General features: G+C 31.5%; 5 protein-coding genes and 1 long non-coding RNA gene across 6 annotated transcripts; 2 read left to right on the top strand and 4 right to left on the bottom strand.

Annotated features, from left to right (window-relative positions):
• Nucleotides 1-154: 154 nt before the first annotated feature.
• Nucleotides 155-8,365, bottom strand: LOC113794122 (uncharacterized). Its single transcript, XM_027344210.2, is given in 17 exon segments — nucleotides 155-1,980; nucleotides 2,040-2,246; nucleotides 2,307-2,612; nucleotides 2,672-2,794; nucleotides 2,856-3,062; nucleotides 3,140-3,346; nucleotides 3,416-3,514; nucleotides 3,573-3,773; nucleotides 3,837-3,935; nucleotides 4,000-4,473; nucleotides 4,532-4,735; nucleotides 4,799-4,954; nucleotides 4,956-5,201; nucleotides 5,267-5,587; nucleotides 5,666-5,764; nucleotides 6,616-7,886; nucleotides 7,952-8,365. Coding segments are annotated over 17 exon segments (6,243 nt in total). The 5' UTR covers nucleotides 8,235-8,365; the 3' UTR covers nucleotides 155-240.
• On the top strand, nucleotides 5,923-6,531 carry LOC113794128 (uncharacterized). Its single transcript, XR_003474849.2, has 3 exons — nucleotides 5,923-6,108; nucleotides 6,174-6,302; nucleotides 6,358-6,531. It is a non-coding gene; the product is annotated as an uncharacterized LOC113794128 (long non-coding RNA).
• Nucleotides 8,366-9,507: 1,142 nt separating the features above from the next.
• On the bottom strand, nucleotides 9,508-12,004 carry LOC113794087 (hydroxypyruvate reductase). Its single transcript, XM_027344174.2, has 4 exons — nucleotides 11,727-12,004; nucleotides 11,516-11,667; nucleotides 11,097-11,449; nucleotides 9,508-11,033 (listed from the first exon to the last, which is right to left on the bottom strand). Exons 1-4 carry the CDS (start codon nucleotides 11,859-11,861, stop codon nucleotides 9,958-9,960), a joined length of 1,716 nt encoding a protein of 571 aa, XP_027199975.2. The 5' UTR covers nucleotides 11,862-12,004; the 3' UTR covers nucleotides 9,508-9,957.
• Nucleotides 12,005-17,277: 5,273 nt separating this feature from the next.
• On the bottom strand, nucleotides 17,278-20,794 carry eIF3c (eukaryotic translation initiation factor 3 subunit c). Its single transcript, XM_027344171.2, has 3 exons — nucleotides 20,560-20,794; nucleotides 18,626-20,487; nucleotides 17,278-18,559 (listed from the first exon to the last, which is right to left on the bottom strand). The coding sequence occupies exons 1-3, from the start codon at nucleotides 20,652-20,654 to the stop codon at nucleotides 17,583-17,585; spliced, it is 2,934 nt and encodes a 977-aa protein (XP_027199972.1). The 5' UTR covers nucleotides 20,655-20,794; the 3' UTR covers nucleotides 17,278-17,582.
• Nucleotides 20,795-21,041: 247 nt separating this feature from the next.
• LOC113794095 (uncharacterized) lies at nucleotides 21,042-22,468 on the top strand. The gene is made up of 4 exons (XM_027344182.2): nucleotides 21,042-21,170; nucleotides 21,229-21,282; nucleotides 21,338-21,611; nucleotides 21,688-22,468. The coding sequence occupies exons 1-4, from the start codon at nucleotides 21,154-21,156 to the stop codon at nucleotides 22,303-22,305; spliced, it is 963 nt and encodes a 320-aa protein (XP_027199983.2). The 5' UTR covers nucleotides 21,042-21,153; the 3' UTR covers nucleotides 22,306-22,468.
• On the bottom strand, nucleotides 22,289-23,026 carry LOC113794100 (uncharacterized). The gene has a single exon (XM_027344187.2). It carries the CDS (start codon nucleotides 22,813-22,815, stop codon nucleotides 22,450-22,452), a length of 366 nt encoding a protein of 121 aa, XP_027199988.1. The 5' UTR covers nucleotides 22,816-23,026; the 3' UTR covers nucleotides 22,289-22,449.
• Between the last annotated feature and the right edge of the window lie 29 nt (nucleotides 23,027-23,055).

Here is a 23,055-nt window from a genome sequence, read left to right as displayed (position 1 = left end):
CAAACAATGTTTTCACAAAAACAAAAGCAAAAATCTTTGTGAATGCACACATAGATTGACAAAATACATTATTCGATGATATGATCAGAATGTATCATCATTAAGGAAATTTACAAACAAAAATCCTGTAATCAATTTTTAATTAGCCAAAAAAATGGTTGCATATAAAAAACTTTAATTTTGAATTTTTCAAATATGAAATTAATAGAGAAATAAAAAAATTTATTTTGAATACAATTTTTAGCTCATAGGTCGACTAGTATCGGTTGGTGATTCAATCAACATTTGGCTATTATCTTTATCATCTTCTTCACCGGTATCAGCACCAATTGCACCAATATATTCTAAATATTTTTTAACGATAACCGGCCAATTAATAACTTCGGTTATTGGTTTTTGTGTTTCCGTATCATCTGCATATGTTTGTCCAAATGTACGACTAATATGACTGGTTGCACGTGATGCACGACGACCACCTGCACCACCAACAGCGGCAGCCACTGCACCCGTACCGGCACCACTTTGTAGCCATTTTTGTGTAGCCACTACGGATGGACGATGTGCTAATGCTGCTGTTATATGCATTCCTTTTTTTCGATCTTGTCGTAAAGTTAATAATTTGGACATAATCTGATATGGTAGACCAATAAATATATTGATTGGTGATGGTGTTGGTGATGTGAGTGTCATATTTCGTATTAATTTTGCTCGGCCAAATTTCCATTCAGTATCAGATTGTGCCTGTATACGTTGATATGTATTGGACATCATAGCGATCAATAGATTAATCAATACTATAACAGTAACCATCATATAAACACCGAACACTAATTTCATTATTATTTTTGCAACAGGTGGACTTAGATGCATTGGCGGCATATAATCCGGTTCAACAAGACCAAACAATGCAAAAAATAACATTTCAAATGTATCTAATGGATTTTGAAATTCTTGTCCAAAACTTGGCAATGTTCCATTCACTGTATCCGGTGGTTCGAATACTGGTTGATAAATGGCACAAATATGCAAAGAAAATCCAATCATAAATATTAATAAAATAGCTAAAAATCTGAGCAAATCTTTGATTAGATCACGAATAATAACTGCCCATGGGCCAAATAAATGATGAAATGTTAGAAAATTAAGAAATTCCAAAAAGGACAACAATAATGCAACGGCCAATAATTGATTACGTAAATAAAGCATAACTAAACGTGTTACTTCTTCGAAATATTCAAAATATCCGGTTATTACGGTTAAAATATGTACAATAACAGCCATAAAACAAACCGATACCACAACAACTTTGATGCCACCAAGACCATCACGATCAGCCGGATTAGTAACTTCAGCCAAGAAAATGCCCAATACCCATACTAATAATAGCCATTCATGCCAATATGGAAATTGTCCATCATTCATATAGATTGGTAACCATGGATTAACGGTGGTTATTGTCAATATAACAATAAAAAATATATGCGATACGAGGTAGAGTGTAAATTTGATGATTGGCATTTTACTTAAACGATGACCAAATGGACATGATATTAATATCCATATGAATGGACATAATAACATTGAAAAAAATAATATTATAAATTTCCAACCAGCCCATTTCATCGTGCCCATCCAAACATTGGTCAGATATTGTTGTACAGCATGTTGTGCAACAACCTCTTTACGTTCCAATTCGATTAAAACATCCAAAAATTCTGTACCTTTATAATCGATTGCACGTAATAATCTACCGGCATTGTTTGTTGTTGCTGTTATTGATAATAAATCGGTTGCAATTTGATCACAATAGTGATAAACAGTTTCTAAATCACGTGTACGATCTTTTTCTTTTTGTGCTAAATTTTCATAACTTTTTGCTAATTTTACAGCTGTATCGATTGGTGCCGATGAAACCAGAATAAATTCTTGGATTGGTTTATTTTCATGTTGTTTGGAACAGACCATCAGATCAAGTAGAAACTATTTTTTTTGGATAAATTAGATTAGATTGATTTTGTTTAAATTCAGAAACAACATACATCACGATCTTCCATCAGATTCAATGTATCATGTTCTTTTTTAAATAAATAACTTAATACTTGATAATGTCCAGCACCGGCAGCACAACACATTGGTACACGGCCATCTTTTGAATGTAAATCAGGATCGGCACCAGAATCCACTAAAAGCTGTACAACATCAAGAAAACCATGTCTTGATGCATAATGCAATGGTGACCATCCTCTCTAAATTCATTGATTGAAAAATTTGTGAAAAAAGAAATTCGTTGTTTGAAAAGAGCTTACATTATCTTGTGAATTGATATTGGCACCTTGTCCCAGCAGTAATGAAACCATATCACGGTGACCAAATGATGCTGCTAAATGTAATGGTGTGCGGCCATATTTATCTGCACGATGTAATTGTTCACTAGTACGACTAATTAGTAGACCGGCAACAAGTAAATGACCACCTTGTGCTGCCATATGCATTGGTATTGTACCGACTACTTCGGTTGGTGCTTCAACCTGTACACCTTTACTATTCAATAATAATCGTACAACATTTTCATGACCACTTTGTGATGCTAAATGTAATGGTGTTATGCCATACTATATTCAATAAATTATTAATTCAATGGATTTGACAAAACAAAAAACAAATCACTAACATCACCACTTGGATCAATTAATGGACGTTCACTTTTAATTGTAGCCGGTACAATTGGTAACATTTCACTAACACATTCGGTCTGACCAAATGCGGCGGCAACATGTAATGCTGTCAGGCCAATCTGTAATCATTTTGGGATTTTGGAATCAAAATTCTCATACAAACTTTGAAAGGAAACTTACACGACGACTACAAACTTTCCAATAGGCAGTGGATTGTTCTTTCAATGCACGTAATACATTGACATGTCCTTTTTTTGCCGCTAAATGTAATGCTGTATAACCTTCAGCATTTTCATCGGTTGCTTTTGCACCGGCCTGTAATAATGTCCGAACAACTTCAACATGACCACCTTCAGCTGCCAAATGTAATGTTGTAGATTTTGTTTTCTGTTATTTGTGATTGATTTTTGAGAAGCAAAAAATTGAACACAGAGAAATTATTGTATATTTTTTGAAAAATTTACCGAAATTCTCGCATTAATCACTGAATCTTGATTGAGACGCATCAATTCTTTAATGACAGCAACCGAACCTTTTGCTGCAGCAATATGTGCACAAGTATAACCATTACGATTTGGTACCGATAATAAATCTGGTTTATGTTTTAAAAATAATTTTACAACTTCCGAATGATCATGTTCGGCAGCTAAATGTAATGGCGTTTGTGAATGCTGCATCGATAATAATGAAACAATTTCAATTTTTAAATAAATTTAAGAAAACAGAAAAAATCCACTCACATTATCAATGGCTAATGCATCGGCTTTTAATTCTAATAATGTTTCACAAACAGCTAGTTGACCAGCTTCAGCTGCTAAATGTAACGGTGTTTGTTTAGTCTGTCCAAATGAAAATCCGAATTAATAAATTGATTTAAGATTTTGAAATGTCACTTACCAATGTATTGGCATCCAACAAGGCACTATGTTCGGTGACCAAACGTTTAACCATATTATTATAGCCTTTACGTGCAGCCAAATGTAATGGTGTCATACCATTCTTATTACGAACATTAACAAATGCATTTGATTCTAATAATATTTCAACCACTTCTTCCTGACCAATTTCAGCTGCAATATGTAAGGCAGCTTGTCCACGCTAATTACAAATCATTGATTGATTGAAACATTAATGAACAATCATTTCATCAATCAAATTTACCTCATCAAATATATCGACACGTGCATTTTGATTCAACAACATTCGTATTGTATCGGCATGACCACGTGAACATGCATAAAATAATGGTGTCCATCCTGACTATTTGTTTCATCGAAAAGAATTGAGTTAATCGATTATAAATGAATGATCAAAAATGACATACTTTGGCCGTTTTATTACAAGCTAATTGAGCATCAAGCGGTGGTAAAAAGCTAATAATTTCTTGTAATGCATTCGTATTGCCAGATTTACTACAATAATGTACTGGTGTTTCAGATTTTTCAATAGTTTCAAGAAAAACATTACCACCATTTTCGAGTAACAAACGCATTATATCACGATCTTCATTTTCGTAATGACGATTTTTTTCGGTTAAATTTGCAGCATAATGTACTGAGCTTTCACCATTTTTATTCGGTTTATTAACTAATTCGGTACAGGATTTTTTATCTTTAGTTTCAATAGTATATTCAATCAATCTTTTGGCAATTGGATAATGTGATTCTTTTGCTGCAATATGCAATACATTTTCACCATTTATATTCAACATTGATGGATCAGCTTGATCTTCCAATAACATATCAACAGTTTCCAGGAATCCTTCTCTTGCTGCAAAATGTAAAGGCGATTCGCCATTCTAAAATGAACAGAATTTATTAGAAAATTTTTCTCTGGAAAGAAACTAAATATTATACCGCATCTATAGCATTAATTTTGGCACCACTTTTGATCAACATTTCGACACAAGGACGACCATTTTCAATTCTTGCCGCAGTATGTAATGGTGTTTCACCATTTTTTCCAGCTTCTTGTTGTACAGCAGCACCCATACCGATTAATGCTTCAACAACTTGTGCATGACCAGATTGTACGGCTATATGCAGCGCTGTATAACCTTCCTGTGTTTTTTTCAAAAGAATTTTCATCAAAATTTCCAAAGAAAATCCAAAGTCAAAACTTACATTAGTTTTCGAATCAACTGATTCACCTTTTTGTACAATCGCTTTCACCACTTCAGTATGACCACGACTAGCAGCCATATGAATTGGTTTAGCACCGGCTTTATTTGGCATATGCAATGCAACACCTTTTTTCATAAAAACCATAGCCGTACCTGGGATGGCCAGCAGCTGATGCTAAATGCATTAATGTACTACCATCTTTAGTACGTTCATGTACGGATGCACGAAATTTTTCGGTTAAAAAATCAACAGTTTTCATATGACCATTTTCCGTTGCCAAATGTAATGGTGTACGTTCTTGTTTATCAACAATATTTGGTTTTGCACCAACCATATGTAAGAATTTTATTAGTCCTTCATCACCCATTATTGCTGCCATATGTAATGCAGTGTGTCCATCTTTCTGTTTTTTGAAAATTTGAAACAAAAATTTGAAAAACTGAATGGAAAAGAAAAATGGAATATTACATTTTGTTGATCAACATCACCACCATTATCCACCATTAAACGTAACATATCGGTATCTTTTTTCCGGATAGCAATATGGATGGCTGTTTCACCTGTTTCCGGTTTATGCGTATTGATCTGTTCTTTTGGTAATTCTTTTAGTAATTCCCGACAAACACCATGATTACCATTCTCGAGGGCAATGAATAATGGTAAATTTCCATCTTTATCCGCTGCTAAACGTACTTCTTTTGGACTTGATTTTAATAATAATTGTAATGGTACAAGTGCAGCACCAGTTGCTTTTTGTGCTAAAACATGTATTGCTAATTGATTTTTTTCCTATCCAAACAAATCATTATTTGTAAATTTACGAATGATAAATTAATAAATTAAACTAATTAATTAAATCAAACTTACACCACCAGGTATCATTGCATCGGCTTTATTTGTCAACAATAACCTTATTGTATCTTCACGTGCATAAGCACATGCTAAATGTAATGCTGTTATTCCATCCTAAATCAATTTTTGAAATATGTTTTGTTTCAATTAATTTTTTTAAAAATTCAATTTAAAAAAAATCTAAGAAAATAAGTTTGTTGCTTTGAGAATTTTCCATTTCCGCATACAGGTTACAATTTGGTCAAAATAGCCTATATTGTCAAAACATTCGGTTTTTTCGGTTCTGATTTTTAAAATATTTCCTTTTGAATTTATCCAGTTTATTTCTGAATCTCTGTTTTAATCGATTATCATTATCAATTTGTTCATCAAAAAATAAAATGAAAATAAAAAAAAATGACAAACATTATATGATAATCTTTATACATGTCAGTCATGAATATCATTTTGTTCAGCAGGTAATCTGTTTTTCTCTTTTCCTATATAAATATTCTATCTGATTTACCTATTTATCTGGTTTCAGGTTCGTTTGGCTATCGTTTTATTATCCGTCTCACTGGTTCCTGGTTTTTTTCTATCCATGAATAATAATAATTTGATTACACACACCTTTCTCACACTTTATATATAGAGGAAACCCGAAAAAACAAAGGTATGTTGGTAGCCACAATAACAATAATCATATTAATTACATTTTTTTCATATAGTAGACACCGAAAGAAAGGAAAAACGGATCATCATGCTGATGATAATGATGACAATTATTATTGCTTATAACAAAGGCAATATTTAAACACATTCATTGTCTAATGGTCACAGATTCCAGTAAGTAAAGGTACATTGAACTCAATGAATATTACTAATGGACAGCAGCAACAAGAAAAAAATGGAAAAGAATTTTTCTCGAAATCATTTTTTTACGAAAAAAGATTCTTGATTTATCAATATGATTGTTATTTTCTTACCTTTGCTTTTGTATTGATTGGTATACCAAGATCGATTAATTGCTCAGATATTTGTATACGATTATCACGTACAGCAAACATTAATGGTGACCAACCGGTTGTTTCGGATACAGCCGTTTTATCAAATTCAACATTATATTTATTTATATATTTGATTATTGTATCAACACCAACCCAATCTCCTTTACGACAAAGTGCAACCAATTTATGTCCATAATCACTAATATTTTTTGTCGCTCTTGATGATGGGGATTGATCCAACAAAGATTGTTTTCGAGATCCACGTCCTTGTACATCTTTAGACATTTCCCGTGATAATTTACGTCCACCAGGTCCAACTCTTTCACGTGATCTTGAGCGAGAACTTGATGATGATGATCCATGTTCTTTTGACGGTGGTTGTTCATCTTTCATTCCATCAGTTTCGGTTGGTTTTTTTCCATCTTTAGCTTCAGCAGCAGCAGCCGCTGCTGCTTCTTTTCGCTGTTGCATTCGTTGTTTTCTGGTTGGCATTTCACTTCTTGGCATTCGTGTTTTTTTATCATCACTTGTTTCACCATCGGTAGCATCTTTTTTACCTTGGGGAGGAATTGGTGATTCACGTGGTGATGGACGTGGTGATGATTTAGCTGATGGTTTTGGTGATGGTGTTAATTTGCCTGGCGGTAATGGTGATTTTCTTCCTGGTTTCCCTTTTGCACCACCATCTCCACCAGGTTGTACTCCAAGTCTGCCTAATTTGGCCATTTCTAATTCAGTCAATTTGATACCACCGACTGATCCTTGTGATCGTTTGGATTTCATTTTTGTTGGTTTCGCTATAGCGGCTGTTTGTTGATCACTAGGCAAAATTGGTGAAACCGATGATGGTGGCTGTGGTGATGGCGTAGCGGATCCAACTGAACTTACATCCAATGCAGCTGTTATATCTAATTTTTCAACCTGAAGTTTTTTCTGTGATAATCTTGATGGTGGGGGTGGTTTTGGTGATGGTGGCTGTTGTTTTGAATCCATATCGATAATTGTAGCATCACCATTGATTATCACACCATTTCCGGTAGGTTTTTTCTTTTGTTGCGCTAATTTTTGTCGTTGCTGCTGTCGAGATTTTTCCAAATCTTTTTTCAATTCCTGGATGCTTACATTCTTTAATCGTTTAATTGGTTGACCAATTTCTTTTGATTTTATCGATTCACCATCGACTTGTTCATCGATTATATCGGATGGTGATGGATAAATATCTTTCGGCACAGGTGAACGTTTTCGTTTATCTTTTTGATTTCGAAATTTAACATTTACGAGATTCAACAAAAAGTAGAGAAAAGAAAAAACTTACCATCTGGTATCGGTTTCGCGACTATATCGACCGAATCTTGTCGTTGTAATGATGGCGATGTTGGATTGTTAGTTTGATCAATAATCAGACCATTAATTTGTTGCATTTGTGGACTTGGATTATCTAATAATCGATTGACATCTAAATTATCATCCATAATAGAAAGATGATTTGGATCTTGTTGTTGTTGTTGATTGTTTTGATGATCATTTTGATTATTATTGTGACTGTTGCAATCAACATTATCAACAATTTGTTGTTCTTCTTCTTCGGCCACCACCATAATGTGTTGATGATCCAAAGAATTTTTTTCATTCAAATTACATTACCACAAACAAAACAAAATCACAATGTAACAAAATGCAAAATAACAAAAATAAAGATGAAAATTTTTAATGGAAAAAACACCTTAAACATCCACCAAACAGAACAAAACAGTTATTATTTTGAACACTAAAAACAAATTATTTAAAAATATTGAAATTTTTTCATCGATTTCATCATCCGGTGAAATGATTTCTATTTAACAACCAAGAAAAAAACAAAACAAAATTCCAATTTCAAACCAAAACTGAATGATTTCGTTGAGAATGAGAAGCAAAAAACGATTCACACCACTATAGGGTAGCCAAATTCATTCATTTATTCAACTGACCGACTGACTTGACTGACCAATAAATTTTTTCTCGTCATTATCATTGGAGATTACTTATTACTTGTTCCAAGCAACCGAAACATTATCGTTATGGTCTCTATGTCTATCATGTTATTTTTTCTATTAAAACCCCTATATCCATACCCCTCCTATAGGACCATAAAAAAGAGATAGCCCGCAATCAACCGAAAAAAATTCTGTTTCATTTTTTTGGGTTAATAAATTCTTCATCATTTCACATTCTCCATATTCGGTATATTCACTCTTTAACTTCTTTTGACTTTTCGTTTGATTACTCATTTCATTTTGTTTGAGTTTTGTAGTTGTGATTACCATAATAACCCTACCTACCTCCTTCCTATACCTATCTTCCTGGTCATCATCATTAGGTGTGTTTGGTGATCCATATTTTTGTTTTGGTTATCATAGTAATGCTACTACTTGATCTACTACTTGTTATTTAACTTTTAATTATCTAATCCATTCAAATCTATTCGGTGTCGGTGATGATAATGATAGTGGTTCATAATTCATTATCTTTTCCTTTTGTTTTCCTATATCATATTTAGGTTGTAAATATGTTTTGTTTTGTGATATTATTTTCTTTCATTCTCTCGAATAACCCTTATTCATCATCATCATGTTCGATTTCCGGACACTATGATGATGTTAAAAGATCGGAAAAACAACAACAACAAATGAAACTATTTTTGCAAACATTAGTTGCTTATGGAGATTTGAAAATATTCTATAGTAAGACATCCATCCATCTTATAATGGAATGATTTATTTATCTTTCTATTTTAAAATTTATTAATTAATTATCTATCCAATGATGACCTAGATAACCCAGGCAAAGCAAAAATCCAGAATATCCAAAAACGAGGGTATCTTCCAATGATTAAAATCTTTGGTTACATTTTATTCATTCATTTGGTTTGTTTGGTTTTTGGAATCCTTGGTAACCCTCTCTTAGTGGTAGCTGTTATTGTTTTTGCAAATTTCTATTTGCTGATGAAATGATTATCATTCATTCATTCATTGAATGAAAATCATCGGTACAAGTATTGTTATTTAGGTCGATTTGCTATTGTTGTCGTCGAATTAAATACGTGACTAAAAATGAATTTAATGAAAAAGAAATGAATCATTTTTCCCTTTCAGATTGGTATATCCAACAAAAACAAAACAAAAAAGTTTGCTTTTCAAATATATAGGGTAATATGGATCCATTTCAAAGATATTTTTCATACTGGGAATGGATTTTATTTGTTACAGATTTATTAATGTTGTTGATCATCAACAATGGTAACATTTTTTTGGTTGTTTTTGCTACGAATCTTATATTTTATTAATGAACGAAAAAAATATTTATTAAGCTCAGTTTATTCAAATTTGTTTTTCGAGAGAAAAAATAGAAAGTTTGTTGTTGTTGTTTGTTGTTTTGGTTGGTCATGTAAGCCAAATGAATCTCTAGATATCGATATTTTTGGATCTGATCTAGGAAAAATTCAAACCGAATCACTTTAACATAATCTTGATTTTCTTTCGGCAATGATTGTAATGATTCTGTTGAATGAATTGCTATCAATAGATTATCTACCGATTTAGTTATAGATTTGATCATCATCATCATTTGATTGGATAATGACTTGATTAATAATTCATAATCGGATGAATTTTTCAATTGGAAAAATGTTAAATGACTTTCCATTGATATAACTGGTTCAAATTGATGACCATTCATTTCGATTAGATATGAACGACGACCTTGTGGTATCCCCATATATTCATTACCAGAATCAGTTTTCAAACAAATTTTACTAAAACAACAATGACCAGATGATTCGGGAAATTCTAATTTCAAATCGATATTCATATCCGCAGCTAAATCAGATGCTGAAATTAATTTAACTTCTTTGCCAGTTTTAATTCGCAAAAAACCAACCAAAACGGTTTCACGTATTAATTTGGCCACTTTACGTGCTTCATTACCATTGATAAACAATTTCAGTGATGATGATGATGGTGAATCCATTGCAGCCAACATTCCTAAATTTCGACCCAATCTTGTCCATAATAAATTCTGATGTTTTAACATTTCCGATAATAATGGTGCGTTTACAACACCGGCAACAGATTTCCCATCCATAATATCCAAAAATTGTAAGGCTATTTCTTTAGCAACATTATTCTGTGCTTCTTTTGTACTAGCACCAAGATGTGGTGTACAGACTACCAAAGGATGTTCAATTAATTCACGATTTTTTGGTGGTTCTTCCATGTAAACATCCAAACCGGCACCCGAGCAATGTCCAGATTTTAATGCCATCAATAAATCATTTTCATCGATTATGCCACCACGTGCAACATTAATTATGCGTACACCTTTTTTACATTTTTGTAATGTTTCAGTATTGATCATATCTAATAATGTTTGAAACAAAATTAAAATTTTTCTTTTTGAAAAATCCAAAAAATCATCCTTACTTTTAGTTTGGGGGATAAGCGGTGTATGAACGGTTATAAAATCAGCTTGTGGCCAAATTTCATTCAACGATAATGATTCTACACCAAATTCTTTGGCTTGTTCCACCGATACCAATGGATCGAAACCAATTGTTTTCATACCAAATGATTGCATACGGTGAGCTACTTCACGACCAATACGACCAAGACCAATAATAGCCAATGTTTTGTCTTTAATTTCATTACCCATAAATGTTTTACGATCCCATTTACCGGATTTTAACGATTGACATGCTTGTGGTACCAGACGAGCAGTCGATAATATCATTGAACAGGTTAATTCAACAGCCGAAATCGTATTGCCAGCTGGTGCACTGATTTTTTTGGATTCAAAATTAATTTTTCAGAAGAATTTCTTCCAAATAATAATGGAAACTTACTTAATAACAATAATACCGGCTCGGGTTGCCGCACGACAATCAATATTATCAACACCGACACCGGCACGACCAATAAGTTTTAGATTTTTACCCGCATCAATAACATCTTTGGTTACTTGTGTTCCACTACGTACAATCAATGCATCATAATCCTATTTTTTGAAATTTTTTAAAAATTTTAAAGTTTGAAATTTATTTTTGAACAACTTACCTTAATAATATTGATTAGCTCATTTGGCGATAAACCGGTAGCCACTTCACAATGAATATTACGTTCACGTAAAATCTGGATAGCAGCTGGATCGATTGGATCAGAGATGAGAACTTTTTCAATTTGAATTTTCATTTTTTAAGAAATTGAATTAGTTTTTTTGGTGTTCAAGTTTCAATGGAGTGTCGTTGATACGATGAAATTTTCAATGGGAATGATATTCACAAAAAACAATTTCAATTTCAATCTTTTCTACTATTTATTGATTGAGATTATGTTGTTTGTCAAATATGTTTTTGATTGACAATTTTATTTATTTATTCGGAAACTTACAAACAAAGAAGATATTGACTGCTCATATATCGTACGATGATTATGCACACATTGATTGTATGGTGCTGTACAATATTCTTTCTCTGGAAAACTTGTTGGGCAAGATTTTTTTTGGTAAGAAAAAATCAACTTGATAAAACAAATAACAAGTTTTGTTTTCATCATCAAAACAGACGAAGATCATCATCATCATCAACAAAGTTTATTTTTTGAGTATAAAAATAATTTTTAACCAGAAAATTTTCACTGGCGATTTAGTTGTGTACCATTAAGGCCTTGAAAAAGACAAAATCCCTATGCCGGTTTGAATCGGTTTGGTTGAGAAAAATATTTGGATTTTGTTTTTTTTATATAATAATGACCTTTATCCGAAACATTTTCTTTTCTTTGTAAATAACTGATTATATCAATATCGAAAAAATCGAATGTTCTTTTTGAATGTTGCTAACCGTATTTCAACAATTTCGTTTGCATCTTTGTTCTTTTTCTGATTAGCACCGAATGAAATGAACTTTTTTTTCTTCATTTGCCACTTTTTTCTGATCTTTGTTCGATACATAAATGGTACATTGGGTAAAATGGATACAAAAAATATTCAAGCAAAGTGCTGATTGGAATCTCAATTTTTTTGGTATCTTCGTTTCGCTTACTATCGTGTCTATTTTGTTAGTTTTCAAACATTGAGATAAGTTGAAAAACTTTCTTTGAAAAAAAATTTCAAATCAAATAAAAAAAACAAAAAGATAACCAGAAAATAAAATTTCAAAAAAACATTCGATTTTTTTTCTTCATTGACATATCGATTTACAATCGATATTTCTAAATCGATACTATAGAAACTAATAGAAACTAGACAAATTGTCTGGTTTTATAATAATTTTTTGTTCTTCGAAATGGCGAAAAAATTATCAATCATGATGGTTGATGATGATCATCAATGATTGATTTTATTGATTTTAGATGAGATCGATCGATTGATTGATTTGTTTGTTTGCTCTATCGCTAATCAACAAAAAAGAATTTGTTTCTCTTCCTGTTATGTTTTTTTCCCAAGAAATCAAATCAAATCAATCAATGATGAATGAAATGTTTTTGTTTTTCCAAAATTAATCGCCCATCACCACCCCCACATAACAACAACAACAACAAAAATCGAACGTTTTTTTCCATCACATCGGGAAAATACCATCACCATTCGAATTTGTTTTTTTCCTGCCACGCTAAGTCAAATAAACAATTTCAAAGGTCAAAAAGATGTTTGTTTTCGCTTTTTGTTGATACAAAATGAAAAAAAACTCAGATAATCCTATCAAATGATCAGTTTGGAATTTAACCTTATTGGCCATTTGTTTTTGTGACAAAAAAATAAATTCTAATCACCAATATTGAATGAATGAGATAATTGTCAGTTTTGGTTTGGATTATTTACTTGGTTGCAATCAAGTGCCAAATCACATGAAGATAAAATTATTACTCGAAAAAAAATCTGTAATGTCATCATCAATTTATTCAATATGAAATAAAAACTATTCATGACGTCTATATGAATTATCAAACAATTCCTTTGCAAGAATTTAAGCATATTCTCTTCTTTTTTCTATGCATAGATTTCATCAAGAAAGAGAGTGAGTGAACAAAACAAAATAGTTTTAATAAAAATTATAGAAAATGTTAAACTAATTAAAGATAATTCAAAAAATAAATTCATATTTCCTTGTTTTTCGGTCCAGTGATGAACGATTTCGATCAATAAAATCGCTGTTCATTCGAATCGATCGGTTCATTTTTGATGGATATATCGACTTTTGGTAGCGCTGTTGTGGATGATTGTTCCGTTTTAATAATATTATTATTCAAATTAGTGGTTATAAATTGTGTTGATAAATTTTTGGTCATTGTTTTAACTTCTTTCAATGATAATGATGGTGATGATAATGTGGTGGTTGTTGTCGGTGAATGTAAATTTGGACTGTGTAGCTGTTGTTGCAACTGTAAATTAGCCTGATGATATTGTACAACTAATCTTTTCAAATGAATAATCATGTCAATTGAGCGTGTTAATACAGCCGATTTACTGAGATTATGTTTCTGTTTCGATACCAATGATTTAAGTTTATTGATTTTTTCATTCAATTTTGTTCGATAGCGAAATTCGGCCGATAAATGTGCTGTACGTTTTTGTGTTTGTTTATTCGACGATGGATTAATGGAAGTAGCATCCGATGTTGATGTTGTCATTTTATGAATTTTAATACCATCTATTCGACCTGTTACTGATGATCCGATTGTATTTGATGATGATTTTTTATTACCTCGTCCACGTTTTAGGCCAATTCGTGTAGCACCGGGACCGTGATTGGCACCAAGATTATCGATTTTTGTTGTTAAAATCATCGGTGATTTTGAATTATTCGCTATCGATGATGGTAGTGATTCAATCATTTTATGTTGGCCATTATCATTATCATTATCGTTAATTAACGATGTAACAGAATAATTATTATTGCATAATCCATTCGAATTGGAATCAATAAATTCGATTGAATTGGTTGGTTCGAATGAATTAGCATTGACTGCCATCTTTTTCTGAAATGCCAGATAAGCTGATGTTTCCATATCTGGACTTGATGGTGGTGTCATGATTGCATTATTATTTGTTGTTTTTGTTGTTGGATTTGTTATGGTTGTCGTACCAGTTTGCGAATAAATAATATTAGCATTCATTATCGATGATGCAGTACAATCGATTGTTGTTGTGGATTGTTGCTCTTTTTTCATCATTAAATTATCATTTTGTGTGAAATTATTACTATTATTATTATAAATTAATGATAATTGATAATCTGGTTGATTGGAGAAATTTCCATTCAATTGATCATTATTATTATCCATTTCCATTATTGTTTGATTATCATGATATTGATTATTATCGATTGTATCGAATGATGACTGATTTGGCTGAAAATAGCCAACAGGTTGTTGTTGTACATACGATGATGATATGTTATGATCAGTGGCATAAAAATTATTGGATGGTTCATTGTTGAAATTAGTAGAATCTAATTGAGGATCAATAGTTGTATAATAAGATGTTATCATACCGGATGGACTTGAAGGTGCCGAGTATGATAATAATCGATTATGATCATTATTATTATATAGGTAATTATAATTGATATTCTCCAAATAATAATTATTATTCGATGACGATGATGATGATGTCGATGACGATGGTGATGAAAATGTTGTTGTCGATGTTAACGATGGTATCAATGAATTTTGTTGTTGTTGTTTATGTTGTTGATAATATTGGATATACTCTTGCTGTAGATATGGTATCGGATCGGTATTATTATCCTGTGGATATGATATCATTGAACGTAGTAATGTTTCAGGTGATGATGGCAATTGAACAGATGATGATGATGATAATGATGATAATTGTTGTGATTGTTGCATGATGGACAAATTTTTCTTAATTAAAATTTCAATCTAGCAAACACTCCTCATTTGAAAAATTTGAAAAATGAAATTTCAATTTGTTCTTTATACTATGAACATTTGAAACCAAAAAATGGTGATCAATATGGATGTGGGTGTGTGTATGATTAGTATGATTTGCAATGAGATTGTTTTTATATTGATGATTTGGGTTGGTGTGCACAAAATAATCTTGGGTTGGATGTTTTTTGTTTTTCCAATGAAAAAAACATTCATTGCTTCTGTTAATTTTTTCATAATGATTTCCATAATAATCGTTATCATTTGATCAAGCTGTTTTGATTTGTTCAATATTTGATATTGGTGATAATTTTTATTTAAATTATTGCTTCTAATCGATTATGATTGGTTTATCGAAATTATCAACTTTTTTCACAGTTAATTATCTTCGTTTTTTTTGGTGGGCGGATGGTGGCAAACATTGATTATTTATATTTTATTTTTTGATTCGGTGATAACTGAAATGGAGAAAGAGGGGTCGAAATTATTTGGATGAATGTATTTGTTATCTTTTTTATATTTTTTGGGAAAATGGGCGTGTAATTGGGAGGAGCAATAATAGATTCAATTGATTATTATCGAATTGCATTGGTCATTGATTTATAATCCATAAATAAAAATGGTCAGAATCGATCAACGCTGAACATAAACATTAATCAATCAATCAAATTGATTAAGTAATGAAAAAATGAACTAGTCATGAAAAATTGAAATTGATATTTTTGATCCGGTTTGTTTATTTTCCATAGAAACAAAAAAAGTTACACTTTTCAAACGGGGCAAACGAGAAATCGATTGATAATCATCATTGTTTATCATGGCTGAACTGAATGTATGATCTTGAACCGGATCGAATTAAATTAAAAATCAAACAACAAACTTTTATGAATAGACAAAATTTTGGTTCCAGACAAAAGAGCGAAAAACAAACATCAAAGTTAATGATATTAGTTTCTTTGCACCCTTTGAAACTAAAATTATAGCAGATTTTGTTTTCATTTTTCGTTCAATTGATTTTTGGCAAAAATAATATTTTCGGTAAAACATAAATTTTTTCACGATGATCAACCATGATGATCCATTATCATTCGTATAGCAACAGAGCACAACAACAACAACATCAATATTCATTAAACTTGTTTTTCTCTACCAAAATATTCACGGTGACGTTCATAGATAATCACAGTTGAATTCAATCAATTCAAATCAAATCGATGGATCAAATCAATCGAACAAAAAATATATTTTTATATTTGATCAATTGCCAATATCCAACTGATTGATTTGATTGATATATATCCATGATTATAATCCATCAATATAAATTGGGTTTTTTTTTGCTTGGCATATCGTATTTTGATGGCCAATCAATCAATCAATCAATCAATTGATTCATCATGATAATAGAATTCATTTGAATACCTTTATTTTTTTGAAAGAAAGATATTTGATAGTGAAAATAAAAATCTGCTTCAATCATTATGAATTAATCCTGATGATCATCGCCACAAAGAATTATTTGAATAATCGATGGTATCCATAGTTATTTATTATTGAAAAATTGAAAAAGTTTGAAATCCTTTTTACAACAAAAAAAAATTGAACTTTGAAATATGATTTGAATATGAAAAAAACTGAAAAGTAAAAAAATAATAAATGTCACATGGGAAAAAAAGATATGCAAGTTATCTTGGCTCAAAAGAGATAATCTCTAAAATAAATTTTATTTTTGCATTTTTATTTTGGTTGCTAAATGATAAACATTGATATCTTTATCTTTATTGGTTCTTTTCCCAGATAATTTCCCCGAATAAGCTTACCGGTTTCTGAGAAATTTTTCTTCGTTTTTACCCTTATGAAAAATTAAAGGATTGTTTTTTTGACAAAATTTTTCTGTTTTTATTCAATGAATTTTTTTTTAAAAATTAAAAAAAAATATTTTTTATGTTTTTTTCTGATTTCTGTTACAAATAATATGAATAGTTTTTGTGTGTGCAAAAAGATTGAGAGAAAAAATTCCTTTTATTCACGACTTTCTTGTCTGTCGGTTCGTTTTTCTCTACGATCACCACCACGGTCACCGCCACGATCACCACCACGGTCACCTCGATCACCACCCCGATCACCTCGGTCCCCACCACGATTGCCACCACGGTTACCACGATTTCCTCGATTACCACGATTTTGATCACCACGATAATGTTGTCGATCATAATTTTGTCTATTCTGTCGGTTTTGTCCTTGACGATTACCTTGGCGATTCTGATAATTACGATCAAATCTTTGACCTTGACTGAAATGTCCCATGGGTACTAATTTCAATTCTAATAATCGTTCATTATAATCCAATAATGTATTAACTTTATCGGCCAATTGTAGGGCTAAACTTTGAATCCTTGATGGTTCAGTGCGATGCATAACAACGGTACGTGTTGGTTCATCCAATGATGCCATCAATTCTTCATTGATAATCATTTTGCTTATGATACTATGAACAATATTCGATTCCAAATCAAACATCTGGGCCAATGTATCGATAGAAATTGAATCATAAACAAAACTATAGGTAAACAAATATGTACGCAAGGATTCTTCACGAATCTTTTGCGCCAACATTGTTCGTACTTTATCGGCATTGTAGAAAAAATTCCAAACACGGGCATTCATTTTTTCATTGATGATATAATCCTGACATTGTTTCCAATTACCGATACGCATAGCTTTTGATGCAGCCACTACATGTTCACGCATTGCTTCCGGCACACCAACCAATGGTTGTTCTTCATTCTTTCGAAGTTGATTGAAAAACGAACGACTGATCAATTTTTTTCGTACACTAAATTCATTTGAAGCAACTTCGGGAATTTCCAACAACATCGACGACACAAGATATACACATTCGATTAGATCCAAATTTATATGCTTATGAAATGGTATCTGACAACGTTTTTCCAATTTGGCTTGTTCCGGTGAACGTTCTACGGCTTTCATATTCGATCCTAGATTGAGAGATAAAAGTTTAATCAAATAAAATTATTATCAATAGATTCATGATTGAAACTTACTGCTCGAACCTTGACCCAACAATTCCCGCACACGACCTTTATAAAGAATATCCAACAATGAGGAATGAGCATCGAAAATAAAACCATGACGAAATGCACATAAACCGAGTTGAACTAATGAACGATTATAAAGAATTTGCAGCTGAATATCGGATTTATGGCTAAGAATACTTGTCGGTAAACCGGTCATAATCATAAGGTCACGTGCTTCATACCAACGATCATGTAATGCATAATGATAAACTTGTGATAGGGCAGCCATTTTGCTAAAACGACCTGTTTCATCATTAACATAAATATATTTGCAAAGACGATCTATTAATTGTTGACTGTTCAAAAGTACTTCATTATTATCTGATGATGATTGTTGTTGTTGTTGCTTGGAGCTTTCAGTTGCACTGATAATCAATTTGGGATGGCGAACGATTTTGGATGTAATTTTCTTCTGATCATTTTCCGAATTGATAATGATTTTTTCATCAAATTTATAGTAAAGAAAATCAATAGTGAGCATATAAATTCGACATAAATCGGCTGGTGATCCGCGATTATTATATTCCAAATATGAACGAACTTTAGAAATAATAGCAATCAATCGAGTTTCATCGCATAATTTTTCAACATAATCCGGTGAATGTGGATCACAATTTTGCAATAAACGAATAAATTCCTCATCCATTTTTTCCAACATTGTTAGCACACAACCTTGTACCAAATACGGTGGATCTTTGAATGATTCTTGATCTTCTTGAATAGTTTCCTGTACGGTTAGATCGGGATTTTTTTCCAGAAGGTCCATGATTGTTTCCATATTTTGCAGATATTTTTTCCAAATTTCTGATTTCATTGAATTTCCTGAACCATAATCAGCCAAAGCTGATTGTAGGCCAAGTAAAATTTTCACTTCTAATGCTGGACCAAAATTATTTTGTCGTGAAATTGTCAGCAATTCATTCAACATATCCAATTGATCCAGACGATCGACACGTTTTTTACCACGCATTGCCATAACTTCGATCAATTTTTTGCCCATGACTTGATGATCGATTTCAGCATCTTTGGCAAACATTTTCGGTTTTTCTTGTGCAGCTGTACCTTCCACTTTTGTCCATTCGCCTTCTTCATCATCACCTTTTTTCTTACGAATTTCTTTAACTTTTTTTTCTCGTTTTTTGATCTCTTTATCTTTATCGGTATCTTTTTTCAAAAATTTGGCCAATAAATTTTCCCCATAATCTTCATCATCGGATGATGATTCATCTTCATCGGATGACATATCCCAATCACTTTCATCATCATCATCTTGGCCAGCACCAACACCATCATCATCGCTGGCATCTTTGGATGTTGTACTGATTGTTTTTTGTCGTTCAAAGTCAGTAGCTTTAGCTTTTGGTTCATCAAGCGAACTGGCATCATCATCATCTGATTCACTTTCATCATCCAATTCTTTTCCTTCATAATCACCTTGTGGATTTTCACGATAATCGGCAATTTCTTGTTCGAATTCTTTATTATATTTTCTCAATTTTTGTCTTAATGTTGTTAATGATTTTGAATTATTTTTATTCATATTCTTTCGATCTTCCCAATTTTCCTGCACAAAATCGTCCAATTCAACCAGACATTTTATATAAAATTTAGGTACTTTACCACCTTCTTCTTTATCAATAACCGATGATTTTGCTTTTTGATAAGCTTTGATTAGATCTTCGAATCCGCTCAATAATTTGGCTACATCTTTAATTTTTTTATGATTTCGTATCAATTTTATTGTTTTATTCAATTCTTCATAATGTTTTTCCTTAGCACTTCTTACTACACGTTTTACATCATCATCTTCATCGCTGAATGAATAATTCCTATTTGATTCAACAACAAAAACAAAAGCAATTGGGTATTATATTTAAAACTCATCAAGTTTAAAAACTCACGCTTGTGCCGCCCTTGTCGGTGCTAATACTTCTTCTTCAGATTCTTCAGTTTCGGATTCAGTATCCGAGAGATGTTTGAAAAACTTTCCACTCATAATTGGTGATTAATAAGAAACAAAAATTAAATCAATAATTATCAAACAATTTTGATGGATTTCTCAATTGGAAAAACGAAGCTTTTTTTTGTTAAAATGAGCTTGTAGGCAAGCATGCCAACAAATCAATGTGAAACAAACAAGAAAAAAAACCAAGCCGGATTATACAATTGACAGGTATGGCCGTTCATCAACGATGTTACGAATTGATTTTTAAGATGATTAAATTTTTGATAATTTTTCAAAAACAATTTACAAAATATATGATACTTTTTAATAATTTCCATCATTTGTTTTGCAAATCAATTATCAAGTTAAATTTTGAAAATTTTGTAAATATTTATTAATTTAGAATTATTTTCGAAACAATTTAATTATGTTGTTCAATTTGGGTCGATATAGTTGCCGAACATTGGAAAATATTGTTGTTGTTTTTCTGTTTGAATAAAATGTTGATATTTTTAACGATTTTTATGAATTAAAAAAAAATAATCTAAAAATGTCTTCAAGAAGGAAGTAAGTTCTGCATTCTGTTCATCTAGAATCCATTTAATTATCCCTTTTTTGTTGATAGTAAACGTTATTTTTCCGATTTAAATGAAGAAAAATATGCTCCTGGAAAATTAAGGTATTGATTGAATGTTTTGTTTTTGTTGAATGTGATTTTAATTTTATTTTCAAAGTTCAAATCTTCGTCAAGCATTAGGCCTTGAAAATGATATGTTGCCATTTTGGATTTATCGTATGAGAATATTAGGCTATCCACCTGTTTGGTTGCAAACTGCTCAATCAAAAACATTGGCTGTGATTGATAATACAACCACAAAATCAGATAAACCATCAAGTTCATTGGCTAACGGTGAAGATGGTGAACTTGATGATCATCTGAAATATAATAAAGACATATTGATTGAATATCCAGGTTTCAATGCACCTGTACCGAAAAATGTTCACGATGTAAGTGTTGTTGAGTGGGATTGGCGTTTTTGGAATTTGGTTTTTCAAATCTTTTTTCTTTTTTAAAAACAATAAGGATTGGGTTATTCTTGGAATGCCTCCATTTCAACCAAAGCAACATCTTAATGTTGCTGCTGAACAAATGCAATTTATTGAACCTGTACCATATAAACGAACAAAACTGAATAATGATAATGATTCAAATTCAACTGCTACTACTACTACTGATGATGATTCGAATACTAATCCTGGCGATGATCAACATTCCAAAGATGCTACAAACAACCACCAAGATAATAAAAACAATATGGAAAAAATTCAGCCAGAAAATGAAGAAATACTGATAAAATCTGAAAATGATAATGAAGAAAAAGATGAACAAATCAATTGTATTAATCAATCCGAAGATCATCATCCTGATTTGATGGGAAAAGATACCAATAGCAGTAGCAGTAGCAGCAGTAATAATACATCAACAACACCAATAACAGCTGCTAATGAAAAGAAAATGAAAATAGTTTCATATGGAACACCTGTACCGCAAACAGTACGGCCAAAATTACCCGCATTAGAAAAATGGTCAATCGGAATGGGTGAATTATTGCATTTTGAAAATTTACCCAATTCAACTGGTGCATATCAGGGTAAAATAAAAAATATTATCGATAAAGTAAGGAAACGTTTTAAAAAATGATTAATGTAATAATGTAATATAGGATTTTATGATTTGATTATTTCATTATTTCGAAAAATTTCCATAACATATACATTTTATAAGACAAAAACAAAAGAAAACAATTATCAATTTTATAAAAATGAATTTAAATTAAAAATGTAATCAAGTTGTAAAACCTGGATCATTATGATCATCATCATCATGATGGTTATTTTCAGTGAATTTAGTGGATTGTTGATTACCATTAGTTGGTTGTTGTCGCGGTTGTAATGGTATGTTATTATCCAATGGTGGTAATATCATCCATATGAATAGAAATGCAAATAATAGATAACCAAATGTTAATGTCGTCGAACCGATACCATGATCAACTTGTTGTAAATTATTATCAATACTGTTATTAATATTATCATCCATACAGTCCTCAGCTGAACAATCAGTTTGATCATTAGCCATTCGTAATAATTGTCGTATTAAATATTGAATATTAATCCTGTCTTGAATATATTCACATAGATTTGAGCCCATTTTGCATATGCAAAATTAGTGATGAGACTTTTTCAATCAATTTGATCTGTTTGCTGTCGAAAAATATAATACTGAACGCGTCATCAAATCGAGTTTTGTTTTGTTTTTTCCAAACAAAATATTTCGAAAAGTGAGAGACAACAACAGAAACAAAAGAGAGACGACAATTGTATTGCGTTATTTTGGATTTTTTTTCTTTTGAAATTGAGCAAAATAGATTTTCTCATTTGCAAAATGTTT

This window comes from Dermatophagoides pteronyssinus, unplaced genomic scaffold (genome assembly GCF_027571235.1).
Source record: "Dermatophagoides pteronyssinus isolate colony J.1.1.1.1 unplaced genomic scaffold, Derpt_VIB-CSIC_2022.12 sq0027, whole genome shotgun sequence".
Taxonomy (NCBI): Eukaryota; Metazoa; Arthropoda; class Arachnida; order Sarcoptiformes; family Pyroglyphidae; genus Dermatophagoides; species Dermatophagoides pteronyssinus.
The sequence above is the reverse complement of the archived record's forward strand: the minus strand, read 5'-3'. Positions and strand labels throughout refer to the sequence as shown.

What these genes read in the sequence shown, in the direction of transcription:
- LOC113794100 (XM_027344187.2), bottom strand. Translation starts at nt 22,815, where the DNA reads ATGGGCTCAAATCTATGTGAATATATTCAAGACAGGATTAATATTCAA.
- eIF3c (XM_027344171.2), bottom strand. Translation starts at nt 20,654, where the DNA reads ATGAGTGGAAAGTTTTTCAAACATCTCTCGGATACTGAATCCGAAACT. An exon ending in CCGACAAGGGCGGCACAAGC is followed by an intron (nt 20,488 to 20,559) that starts GTGAGTTTTTAA and finishes TGAATCAAATAG; the next exon opens with GAATTATTCATTCAGCGATG. An exon ending in GTTGGGTCAAGGTTCGAGCA is followed by an intron (nt 18,560 to 18,625) that starts GTAAGTTTCAAT and finishes CTCTCAATCTAG; the next exon opens with GATCGAATATGAAAGCCGTA.
- LOC113794087 (XM_027344174.2), bottom strand. Translation starts at nt 11,861, where the DNA reads ATGAAAATTCAAATTGAAAAAGTTCTCATCTCTGATCCAATCGATCCA. An exon ending in AGCTAATCAATATTATTAAG is followed by an intron (nt 11,668 to 11,726) that starts GTAAGTTGTTCA and finishes TTCAAAAAATAG; the next exon opens with GATTATGATGCATTGATTGT. An exon ending in GCCGGTATTATTGTTATTAA is followed by an intron (nt 11,450 to 11,515) that starts GTAAGTTTCCAT and finishes CAAAAAAATCAG; the next exon opens with TGCACCAGCTGGCAATACGA.
- LOC113794095 (XM_027344182.2), top strand. An exon ending in TATGCTCCTGGAAAATTAAG is followed by an intron (nt 21,283 to 21,337) that starts GTATTGATTGAA and finishes TTATTTTCAAAG; the next exon opens with TTCAAATCTTCGTCAAGCAT. An exon ending in TACCGAAAAATGTTCACGAT is followed by an intron (nt 21,612 to 21,687) that starts GTAAGTGTTGTT and finishes AAAAACAATAAG; the next exon opens with GATTGGGTTATTCTTGGAAT.